Raw genomic sequence first — 13037 nt, forward strand, 5'->3', positions numbered from 1 at the left:
AATTCGTACCTCTTATTCTGCAACCAAAGACTGTGTGTTCTTTTGCGAATAGCGTCTTCGTCAAGATAGTCGAACGTCTGTCATGCACACTCCGGCCATATGCCTTTGCATTTAAATACCCGGGATACTTTGTGCAATGGTGTGAGAGAGAGAGAGAGAGAGAGAGAGAGAGAGAGAGGGAGTGAACCGGGCGAGAATGAAAAAGACATTTAGACAAAGAGGAAAAAAAACAAAATACATGGTTTAAAAAATAAAGAATACAGAAGCTGTCACCGTCTCTGCAGCCTTCTGTATTTATCATGTATGTATACATGTATATATGTATGTGTATAATATGTATACCGGCAATTCTTCTTCATAGTCCGTGCACATCTGTCAGTCAGCTGACTGTTTAATAATTTTTCAGTTATGTCTCACTGTTGAACACTGCGTGTTGCAGCCTTCCCATCGAAAAGGTTTTTGACGCGCACGTGCAGCAGCGTTTTATTGCATATGCCAACGTAGGTATAAACGATGCGATTTATGTACTTAACGTCATCGCCGAGTTCAACGTGAATTGTCGACTCCGCCACATGGGCATGCTGCACGTGTTGAGTTGAAATTGTGGATAGGCAATTCGATTCTTTGATATTAATATCCCGCAAGACAAATTATACCAAATATGTGTTCAACTAAGATTGTTAAATTATTTTAATAGCAGGATTGTTATTCATTCGACTGTTTGTAAGATAGATTGTAAGGATTACTGTCAGAAATGTGGTAACCATAGATTAACGGAATGTGCCAATTTTCAAGAAAAAAGAACACAGCTCAAGCTACCTTTGGCGAGTGATTCAAATGAATTAAACATCCCTGCGATAAACGAGCAACCAAAATTGAGAGTAATAAAGATATTGACTTGTCTAATTTGTCATATTGTTCGTAAAAACGTTTGGAGGATTAATACGTAGGTCTAAATTTAAGCGAGGAGAGCTTCGTCGTTTCTGAATACTATGATAATTAATCATGCTCAGCGGACATGAAAGTCTGCGTTGAAAAGCCATATTTATTAATGTCGTAACATTTTTCTTCAAATAACACAATACGTTATTCTGATCTCTCGAAAATCGATTTGTTGAACAATTCTCAGATAACCAGAAGTGAGGTTGAAATTTTAGTGTGTCTTTTGTGCGTCCACAGACTGGGAAATCAAATGACTTGGAATTTTATTAGTTCGAAATGTGCTTATCACAATTTATTTTACGTTATTTTTCTCCCGTCAATTTTTTGATACTTGTGATTATTATGCGATTTAGATCGGTGTCATTTACATCATTGGATGTAGGTGTATACCTAAACACACACGGCAAGTTAAACACCGCAGAGGAAATTCTACGGATGGATCGAATCTGGTCGTTAACAAAATTATAATACGTCGCCGGTGGCATAAAACTTGATAACTATTGAAACCGACAGGAAACTATATTTAAATTCTGTACGAAAAAGTCATTACCCGTAGATCCGGTAGATGGTCGAAAACTTGTGGTTTCAAATGAAGGAACCTCGAAGGAGGGAAAAAGAAGAATTCGGGAAGAGAAAAAAATAAAAATAAATGAAACAGCTACCGCCTATTAAATTACTGTAAACACGCTCTTTCGTGACGACTGTCTTCTGTACCAACCGCTTAATTGGTACCTTATTCTATCAACTTTGTCGAAACGGAAGACGGAAAGAGAAGGGGGACGAATATCGAAATGGGATACTTCTTAAGTTCCACTGCTTTGATCACGACCTTGAATTTCTTGATTACGAGCAGTAAAAATGGGCCGGTAATAGGCATAAAACGCCGGAATCAAACTAGAACTGGGTGTTTTAAAAATGTTTCAAGACGATATTTGAAATGCGAGTTTATCGACAAATTTTGACTATTCAGGGCGGTTGGTTGGCCAAAAATTAACACTCTTCACTAATTTAATGCGAGATTATTGCAGGTTGAGCAATTTGTATATCAAATTTTATTCGCAAGCTACGAAGATCTATTAAAATAATAGAAGATACTCCAATTGTAAACAAAAGCTGTAAAGATATCGATGCATGATTTTATATCGTCCTGAAATTTGATCGATTTCATTCTACGATGACTTATTTTATTCAAAAGACTATTTTCTACAAATTCAATAAAATACTTTTGTATTTATTATTTTGGCCTTGAAATCAAATTGTTTGTCATGCATATCCTATTGAATTAAATAAATCCGACGATTTCATTGTGATTCGATGAATGTTGCAGCGCCAGTTTTATTTTGAAATTTGAAAATTGACTTTCTCAAAAGAGGAGGACTCTGGTGAAATTTTAATAATTTTCTGCGCAACGCTGTCGACAATTCTTGGCACACACGTTTTCATGATAGAAAATTGAATTTTGTTTCAAGACACATACAAACGTAACCTAAACCGTAACCTTGCTGTATGGAATTTTTACCAACATATTTTTTATATCATATAAAAAACGAAAAACTCGATAGCAATAAAATTTCACCGAAGTCCCTCCGTTAAATATTACGTATGCTGAAGTCGACGAATTCAATTTATCTACCAAATTTTCAAATTGATGCGTCAAAAGAGGCAAGAATAAGCAATTGGTTAAGAATTTAGTAGTATGACCTGGCACTTGAGCGACTTGGAAGAGTAACTTGATACTCGAATTCACAAACGGCTCCTTATGCCACGCAGACACTAAAGCCGTTAACATAAGCAAAGGGCTGAAAGAAGTTTTGCCCTGATATTCTTGTAACGTGACACCGAGTTTCGACCCTGAGACTACAGCAACTGTTGTTCAACTTTTTTTTTTTGTTCATTTCTTACTTTTTAGTCATATTTCGAGTTATTTGTGCACCCTGATCGCATTCTACTTAACCAGATATTGCCCTTGTGCTGAAAAATTCCGATGAACGATGGGAAATATCCTAAAACTTTGTTTGGAAACGCAAGAAAAAGAAAAATAACCAATTGAATGTTTTTCTTTTACGATTATTTTTCGGTCAAATATCCATCAATTTTTCAACCGGAAATGGGAGTTCAGTCATTTCGAACTTTATAATTATAATACCTTTTCTGAAATTCTTGATATCTTATTTGCACAGATTGCGTTATTAATCGTTTTTGTTTAAGGTTATTATTTATTAGATACAGGAATTTTGTGAACTGTTACATTTGCGTCGACTATCCGTGGGACAAATAATATTGCTTGAAACTTTTTTAAAAACATTTGTTCTTTTATTTCTCAAGTTGAGCAAAAATTGACACCATGATTACTTACATTTTATGGAGTGATTACAAGAGACTATTAAACAAATAATTTTACTTTAATGAAGTAATTTCTCACAATTTCTAGAATTTCGTACGATTTCTCATGATTTCTAAAATTTCATATCATTTCTTAACATTACAAAGAGATTTCTGTAATCACAAATAATTTCTCCCGACTGCCAATGATTACTATTACAGAATTTTATTTGAATATTATTGATTTCAGGGTGATTTCGGAGACTATGAAATCGCTTCGAATAATATTGTCCCCATAATTCTTTGAGTGGAACACCCCTTATGATTCACCTTTCTTAAAAATACTACAATTGATTTCAAAACTGACTTGAAACGACCGAAATGATTTTAAAAGAATTCAAATAACCAAATAAGCAACTTTCCACAACATGTACACCTGTCCTACAAAATGATTGATCCCGCTATTCCATTCGATTTGCAGCGAAAAAATGTGGGTCGTGTTTGGTGGAAAAAAAATGTTAGCAGATTCTATAAAATACTGTAAACTTCAATTGCAATGTTTAATTTATCGCTTCAGTTCCAAGATAAAAATTTGCGCACGGAAATATAAGAGCTAATAAAAGAACGATCGAAGGAATAGATCTATAATTATCAATGAAAATCTCCATCTAATATAACGTACATCGTATTTTATAGTTAGACTGTTTGCGACAATTTATAGCGTGTATCGTACACGTGTTCGACGGTGTTACAAACACTTTCGGTATCCAAAAACTTTCGGGCACTTTCTCCGGCGAACGAAAAGGCGTCGTCAGTCACTGTCGCGACTCGGTGAACGTGGCAAAGATTGGGGGTTTCAGGTACGAGGCAGCGGGTAATCAGCGTTGCCTGTAAGGCAATGCCGAAAGGACACACACCGAAGCTGAACGAAGAGATTTTGTTTTGCCCCCTACTTGTGAAAAACGATTTATGTTATTGCCGTCGGTGTGTAATTAATCCATCACTGTTTACCAGAGATATGTACAGTGAGAATGCGAACAGACACGGGGTAATAAAATTTAGAAAACTCGGATGAATAACATATGTGGTCTTGGTCGAAAATGTAAGTCTCCGTTCGATCGACCGATCGATAAATTGTTGCTTTTGAATTAATTACCAACAACAGCCGCGCGATTTAGCAACCGAGTTGTCTTGCGGGGATCGGTTTTCGTTTCGTTTCTCAAAGTGTGCGTTCAGTTTCGAAACTCCATGTAATATGCGGAGGTAAATATACCGTTCGAACTATGCGGACTATCCTCGTTGCTATCTCGTTTTACTGTGTGTGTACATATACTTTGCATATTCTCATCCTCAGTCGTTGTAAAATGTAGACGCTTCTTGGCGAAAGTCGTCTTCACTGTTTCCTTCACTTTATTACTCGAAAGGCTAATAAATTAATCCACTATACATATACCGATATGATGTAGCTCTGCGACACTGAATATAATCGACCCTCGATCAGTCTGTCAACACTTGGCAATTGTGAACAGACTTTTTCCATTGGACAATCGTCGCTCACATGTTAAGAAGCATATTTCTTTAACATACGAATTTGAATTTAACGTAACGTGGCAAAGCTGGAAAGGCAAAGTTCGGAGCACCTCCTCACGAATCCCATTATCAGACAGTCGGGCATTGACTGTTCATCAAATTAATACAACAAAATCCGTTTTTGGCTTCCCAATCTGCTTACAAGACGAACTGTTTGTCACGAGGAGGGAAATCGAGGCTCTGGAATACCGATAAAGCGACAACCTGTTTATCCCGGTGTCTTTAACTTCGCGAGCAGATCAAGCTACGCTGCGAATGAGGAAGTGAGCGAAAAACCATGACTGTTCGATTACTCGGTGGTAATAACCGGCGATTCTGCAATCGAGGTGTACGATGCCCAATCCTCGGATCGAGTGCTTGCCAATCGAAGAAAGCGAATCGAAGAAATTTCGCTCACCGAACCGTTACCACAATACATATAATATACAACGACACGTGCGTATAATGTCGTCATTTATTTATTCGTATAAATCCGTGCGCCTATACTGTCCTGAGCGTTACACATATTCTACCGTCGTCGTGATTAAACGTCAAACTAATTTATCGCCTTAATCCGCAACGCTCGATTTGCATATCTTGTTTCATTCGAACATCCATGCAGAGTCCCCATCACGTCGACTGTCTATTACAGACAGAAGGTGCCGATGTGTACCTGCGATGGTTCACCACGCTGTCACCTTGACTTACCTACGAGAACGACACTGTGTCGGTCACAAATGCGAGTGCTGCAAACGGTGTGCATATACAGTACACAATAGTCATGCCTACTTGTCTCTTTGCAAATGACACTGCTCTCTGGACAATTGTTTTGATACCAGCTGCAATTGCCAAAGAGGCTTCAGCTAGCCCGATGGATTCGAAAACGTGGTTACAAGTTCTCAGGGTCGAATCAATTTGTTGAACAGTATCTTTTTTGTTTCTTGGTTTCTTTCTTTTTGCCTTTTTGTTTCGACTCTTCTGTGCTTCGTTCTCCATTCGTCCTTTTGTCCCCCCCCTCCCTGCCTCCCTCATCCTCCACCGGTATTCACCGACAGAGACGGTATCGTTAAGCTGAGTCATCCGAGTTTACAACCTATGTACCCACTTACCTACTCGAAATTACTAGCGCAGTTGAAATTGAAGAGTGCACGAACGCTGTCTTTGGGTCGGAATAGACGAAGGTTGATTTTTTGGCCTGTTCTCCCAGTTTCACTTTTCGGGTCGCGGGGAACCCGAGAAGGTAGTGTGGCCGGTTTTTCGGATGAATCTCAAACCAGCGAGAAGCGGAGAAGAAGCCCTCGCGGTGCTCGGATAGCTGAACGAAAAAAAGGGGCCGAAGTGAATTTAAGCGGGTAAAAAACTCGGCTAGGTGGGCAAAAACTGTGAAAACAAGAAGAGTGTGGCAGTTGCTGCGCGGTTTCCGCGTTCGCGAAGCGCGGGACCAGGAAGAAGCCGAGGCGGTGGAGGTGGCGGCGGCGGGGGAAGGACCGGTTTCGGTGATCTCGACCCCACCAGCGAGAAACGTGGGTACCGGGCGTCGCTCGGCCACCACTCCTTTCGCTACCGCGAAGAGAGAGCCGTCCGCCATTTCTCCTCCACTTTCGATTTTAACCGCGTGTCGAGAGCCGAGACTCGGCCACGAGGCACCTACACAAACCAACGAACCAATCCCAGACAGACGACAATTAACGTCGATTGAGCAACGGAAATACTGACCATGTCGATGTCGTACGTGATTTTCCAAAAATTATTGAAAGCGCATTCCTTCGTCATTTCGAGGGCGCCAAGGGACTTCGAGAGTCGTCAAGAGCTGACTTCGACGGTCGTTTTGAGGCTTACATTTGCTCCAGGGAGTTTCGTGTATATGGAATGCCTTCTAGGTCGCATCGGTGCGGCAACTTCTTGGGACCGAACTTTCAGATCCGCCGGGAACCTCACGACCCATTGGAGAAGGAGCGTCAAGGATGATCCTTTTGCGAGACAAAGGTGAAAAGTGGATGAGCGGACCGGCTCATCCTCCGTAAGGTCAGTTAGTCATCGTTTGTAGTCGTTGTGTCCGATAGCCAGGAAAGGAGAGGCTCCGCAAGGGCCAATTTTGGGCCAGACGAAAAATAGAGAAAGTCACGACTCGCGGCGTCGTCGTCAGTAGCGTGGTGCAACTCTGTTTACTTGCATGCAAGGCTGTGTTACCAGATTTACCGCTTACAAGAATTAGGTACCACCGATTTTCCTTTTTTCATCGCTCCTTTCACCGCCAACCTGTTCTCCGTTCGCCATATTTCGTTCGTCTAACTACGGCAGGAAGGCCAAAATGTTCAAATATACAGTCTTTGGCGCAATTGCGAGTTGAAATTTTTGACAAGTCGGTTAAAGACATGAACGGTACGAAATAACATGATATCAATTTCCCAGCTTCAACTTGACTTTGAACAATCATTCGAAAATATTGTATTGATCATAACGAGAGAGTAGAAATAGTTGAAAGTAAAGTATTTCAGGTCAGACGGACCATAAATTAAGGTTTAAGACTATTTACTATGCTATAATTTCCACTCATTGCTGAGGTGGCCGATCAGCGAAACCTTTGGGTATCAATCGCCACCCCCACTTTCACACAAAGTCATAATTCTGATTCATTGACGCAAGTTGACTCTCGTTTGAAAACTGCCCGTGAAAAAATTCTACTTTGCACTTCAAAAAATGGTGATGTTTAAATCTACCAAAATTGGCCTGTACGGTTGACTGTGGAATAATTTTCGTGGTAATACCATCAGATTATAGTGTTTTATTAACACCAAATCATAGTCTACAGAGGTCCACACATTTTTTTACAGTTCAACATGCGTTATGTCATGACTTGATTGACTTCTCGTCTTAAACGTTTCTTAAAAAACGAATGATCACCGTGTGTGGGAGAAATCTGCAACCAAGAAGAAATGATAAGTAGTGACGTTAAAAAAATACCACTTTCCACGAATCTTCTACGGACGAACCGAACTCCACGCAAATGAAGGAATCGGTAATCGGTGATTGTCCCTAAACGAAAAATCGCTTTAGTCCCGTTAGAGCGTTGAGACGACCGGTTTCCAAGGTTGTTCAATTAATCATCTAATTAGCGGCATCCACGGGGGGATGAAAAAAGCGCAAACGAAGTAAGTCAGAAATCACCCCTTCCCACAAAAGCGGTACGACGAGTCCCGGAGCGGTGTCGAGAACAACGCGGAAGCTCCCTCGCGGTCAGCTTCCGTGACTTGAGCGCCGGGACGCCTCCGACGCGGGTCGCCGTGGAAGGGGCGTCCGCCAGCAAACAGCGCGAATGAGACTCTCGGCCCTCCATCTGGCAGCGTAGCCCAGTGTTCGACCGGCCGCCGTTCGCTTGAGACGCGCTGAGCTCGAAACCGCTGGTACCAACAGTCTCCCCACCGCGTTCCCCGTCCTCCAAGGCAACGAGAGACGCCCCCGTTCGCCGTTTGACAGCTCGCGGTTTTCAAGTGGTGAACCGTCATCGGCGTGATGACCTTTTGATTTTCAAAACAAAATAACGTCTCATACACTGGGACCAAGTGCTGGTCACCCACCCCCGGTTTCATTTCCAAGAACCCGAAGAAGGTGTTGCCCTTTGAACTGTTCCGTGCCCTCGGTAGTGAGTGATTGTTGTTTGGGTATCGTTCAAGTGTTTGGAATACCGGAGGAGAGGGAGGTTATTGTTATCCGGACGATACACCCTGCGGAAAAAAGAGCTTCGCTGGAGCTCAGCGGTCTCCAAAGGCAGCCAGCATCCCCCGCGGGATTGTGAGTCGACGAATCAACCGCGTGGATAAATGCACGCGTGACAGTAGCCAGAGAGTGACACAGAGTCGGTTGGATGAGCTGCACCATGGAGTACCAACAGTTGGCTCCGCCACCGGTACCGGTGGTCATCCACCAGGTCCACCACCCCCAACAGCATCCCCCGGGACCTCAGCATCCCCACATCGTCGTTGCCCCTGCTCACCAGCAGACCCAACAACCTCCGGCGCCTCTGCCCCCGACCTCTCACGCCCACCAGGTGCACACACCCCTGCCTCCCATCCACGACGACAGCACGAGCTCGAGGTGGACCCAGTACCAGCACCTCTGGCGACAGCACCACGTCTACATGAACGGTATGATCAATTCAGAAAGACAGTACTATGGTGACAGTAGCGGAAAGTGAATCAATTGCACGTTGCTTCTCGGGAACGTTGCTCGATTTTCAGTTGGGATGGGTATGTCCGTTCACCCCTGCACCGTTTGCTGATGTTCCTGTGTTTGTTATACTTATCTAAATCGCACAATCTGGGATATTACGTCTCGGTAACTCAACCGGAGCCCGTGACCTTGGCCTGCCAATCAATCGTTTCCTAGGTTAAGCAGACCGATGCGTAAACACGTTTCCGCCAAAGTCCGATCTTGAACTATTGTACACGTACCAGTACGATAAGTCGAGGGAAAAATTTAAGCTCGGAAGTTTTGTTCCTATATAGCGGCGGAGAGAGATCAGCTAGGCCAGTGCAGGAATTATGAAGCCCCACAACGTAGGCTGAGTAGTTTCTAACCGCGCTGTCGGACCACGTGACGAGTGACACTCTCGCTCGAATAGACAGAGAACGTGGCTGTCTGTTGAGCGTCGAGAACGGCGACGTAAAAATAGCGATGGATATGTACTCTGACTCGAGGCACAGAAGAGAATTCAAAATGGATACACATATATACATATAATATATATGTGTACACTTTTTTTTAAGCTCAGGAAGGTTTTAAGTTCGCTGCAAAATGACGCTCGTATCTTGTGCAAGAAATTCTTGATACACCGCCATACGCGCAAAAAGGGAGAAGGAAAAAAAATACCTATGTCTGTGGGAGAATACTCTCAGCGCAATGCGCGATGTAAACGAAGAGGTGGGAGAAAGTTTAATGAAAGTAGAGAACAGGACACGACGCTGCACATTCAGCGGCACTCGCTCGCCAAAAGGCCACCTGTTGATTATCGGACAGCCCTGCTTACGCCCTCTGCAAATACGCTGATAAGTCTAAGCCACACCTTCTCACACCCCGAGCCATCTTCGTCGCATAGAAAAAAACCGCTTTCAAAACACATCTAAACATGAGTTCTATTTCATCATCAGTTTATTATTCGATTGTCCACAGAAAATCATTAAGTTTTGAAATGGGAAGTATTTGGCTTTGAAAGAGTGTTGACGGAATACTGAAGCAATTACGGACGGTTTGTCATTCACACGAATATCTTCGACCATTTCTCGGCTGAACAGATTTTACAACTTGTACACAATTATGTTTACGGTTAGAACACGCACGCAGTGCATGAAACGGATGTTTGAAGAGAACTTCTATGTTACTGTTTTAATCGCAACTGTATTTCTCCTCAATGTACAGGGGCCCTAGATTCGTTCCACTGGTAATTGTGAACCCACAACACTGATTTGCGCCACCCTTTGCAACGTCGGATGTTTGAAAAATCAGCCAAAATTTATGAACAAGATTCGTTTCCAACTGATCATAGAACTGTGCAATTGTCTGCAGTCAAGGGTTGGGACAAAATTGTGTCTGGTTGAACGAAAGTTTACTAGTTACATATCGTTTGGCACATGCTTGAACGATTCGAGAATGACAGAATAAAGTCGACTCGATCAATCGCGCTAATTGTAAGATTGGGCCTTATCTTTTATTTTAAAAAACTCTGGTCAGTCGTGTGGCCTTCACCTGGAAAATCCGTCGAAGAATGAACATTGTGATTAGCGAAAGGTCGAGTGCATCGTTGCATAGACGAGTTTGCGTGGCCCTATTACCATCTTCGCCCGACTCGCTGACAGTCGGTACAGCTGTAAACGAACTCTCTTAACTGGTAGCTGCAGGCGAGCCAATCTCATCGTAATACAGAGTCAGAAACATTGGAGTGGGACGGTTGCACCGAGCGAATTACGCGCATGTGGAGCACGCACTCAGCGTGCGTGATCGCAGGTCCAGCTGTTGTCAGTCGCTGCTCTTCCAGCGGTCTCCGCAAATTATATATTTATACAACACACAATAGAATTGGATAGAAGAGAGGAGACGAGCGGCGGGCCCAGCTCTAATCCTGATCGACAATGGAGGAGGGTTGGGCCACAGACGCCTATCCCATGGCTGGCCAGTCAAGCGAGATGCTCTGAGCCCAGGCTCTGCATGGCAGCTCTAGCCTCATCTCGCGACACCGGACACGGCCAGCTAGGCGGCCGCGGATCATCCGGAACAGTGTCACCGGCTGAAATAGCCGCGGTTTTTTTCCAATCGGGCCGATCCTGTTACTGGGTAAAATCGGAACGGGTTCCTTCGTGCAGGACGTCATCGACGGCAAGCCCAGAAATCGGGTCGAGCTGTGAAGACACACTCTACTTAATGGTAGTGCTAAAATACCGCCGTAGAACCATGTTTTAACGAGAATTCAGAAATTCAACGTAAAGGAGGGTTGGAGTAGCGTCACACAGTGTTGGGTTGACATCGAATTATAGTCCTCAGAAGTTCACTGCATCGAATTTTCCTCACAGCACAAACGGTTCTCCTCTATTTCTGCGACATGCGAATGCATTCGTGCAGGACGTCATCGACGGCAAGTCAGGGAATCGGGTCGAGCTGTGTAGGCAAACTGGGTTCGAGTGGCATCGCATAGTGTTGGGTTGACATCGAATTGTCGTCCTCAAAAGTCTACTGTGCCGAATTTTCCTCACAGCGCAAACGATTCTGTGCTTCATTTCTGTAACATGCGAATTCCACCTGCTACTTGTTGCGACCTTGTTGCCAATGTTCAGCATTCCCCGGACGATGCAAACTCCGGTGGCATACCGGGGTCAAGATGACAGTTCTCTTTCAAGTTTGACCGTCGTTGGGATTCGGCACGCCTTTACTTCATCGTGATCATTGTTTCTTATTTCCAGTCAGATCAAAACCGTCGTGAAAGTTTCTAGATCCATTAGATCAATGTTCCACACAGCAGTACACAACTGAATTCGTTATTCGAGTAAGTGGCATTAGCGAAGGTCAAGGTATTCTGATTGTCAGTAATTGATGAAGATTACCATAGAAATAATGAACACAGTTATTCTTGCTCAAAAAAAAACTTATTATATATTCTTCAGGAAAGGAGCAAAGAAAATATTGATGTGATTCATCGTTCATCCGATCTGGACATTCGTTGAATTTTGAAGGCTTATGGTCACCCGACCTCCTGATCGAGGCTCTAGAATTTTCATAACAATGATATCTGAAGTGCCAACAACCATGAAATTGTATTCACTTTCTCGTATCCATAAGTGCTGAGTTTAAGTGGCGCTGAACAGCCGCTCTAAGTAATGTTACAATTGTCGGAATTGTATCAATGCGTTATAGTAGTGTGTATCCAAACACTTGTCACTTTCTATTATATATACGAATAAATTACCGGCTGACACAAGTTGAGTCGTAACTCGGAAATTTATGATCTTGAATGTGTTGCGATAAGAGACCAGTAGCGAAGTGGAAATGTGTCGGTCTGTTCCCTAATATTTGGCACATCCTTCTCACTTCAAAGTTTATATACTCAGCCAGTTTATGAGCGATAGTTTCGGCCGGTTTTCTCTCCACGTTTCAACATACGTCAAACTCACCAGATTTTCCAGCTCGAACATTCTGACGTGCGGTTGTGGATCTACATACAGCGTCTCGTGTATGTGTGTGTTTTTCTTACTTTTGATAAGTCATGAGACCGCAGCGAGGGGTCAATTCTGGTTGATTGACTCGCGATTCCTGATTAACGCAAGGTCAGCGATGATTTTGTGATCGCAAGGGACGCGATAGTCATTAAGGGTCATTGATTAACGGTTAAAAATGTCGCATCTTGTGGCGATTTGTTTAGAAAACTCATCCCACTTCTCTTTAACCCCAACGATAATTTCTCATCCAACGAGACATTAGAATTTCTGAAGATTGGTTATCAACTGCTGTTAATACCAGATTAGAGCTTACTTTTGAAATCACGTCGATTATCGTGGACGAGGAAAATGAATGAGCGATCATTTTCTTCCACATTTTGGTGACATTTTCTACGCAGACCTTGGCCTAGTAACGGTAGTTTAACCTTCGCCAGGAACGTGCTAAATTCATTCATGGTCAAACCGGAGCAACAAGAAGTGCCTTTATATGCGTCCTCCATG

At 43.0% G+C, this 13037-nt stretch overlaps 1 protein-coding gene across 16 annotated transcripts in view; it reads left to right on the forward strand.

Annotated features, from left to right (window-relative positions):
• Nucleotides 1-13037, forward strand: part of LOC124187153 (thyrotroph embryonic factor) — a 219627-nt gene that overhangs the window by 136875 nt on the left and 69715 nt on the right. The window contains exon 1 of one of the 16 annotated variants that reach the window (XM_046579453.1): nt 8144-8978. The exons of 14 other annotated variants lie outside the window; for them this stretch is intronic. In XM_046579453.1, coding sequence (XP_046435409.1) covers nt 8699-8978 — 280 coding nt within the window. In that variant the 5' untranslated portion in view covers nt 8144-8698. Of the gene's footprint in view, nt 1-8143; nt 8979-13037 lie in introns of those variants that run through there. One more of the 16 variants, XM_046579459.1, reaches the window with a different exon arrangement.

The sequence above is a fragment of the Neodiprion fabricii genome, chromosome 7 (genome assembly GCF_021155785.1).
Source record: "Neodiprion fabricii isolate iyNeoFabr1 chromosome 7, iyNeoFabr1.1, whole genome shotgun sequence".
Classification (NCBI taxonomy): Eukaryota; Metazoa; Arthropoda; class Insecta; order Hymenoptera; family Diprionidae; genus Neodiprion; species Neodiprion fabricii.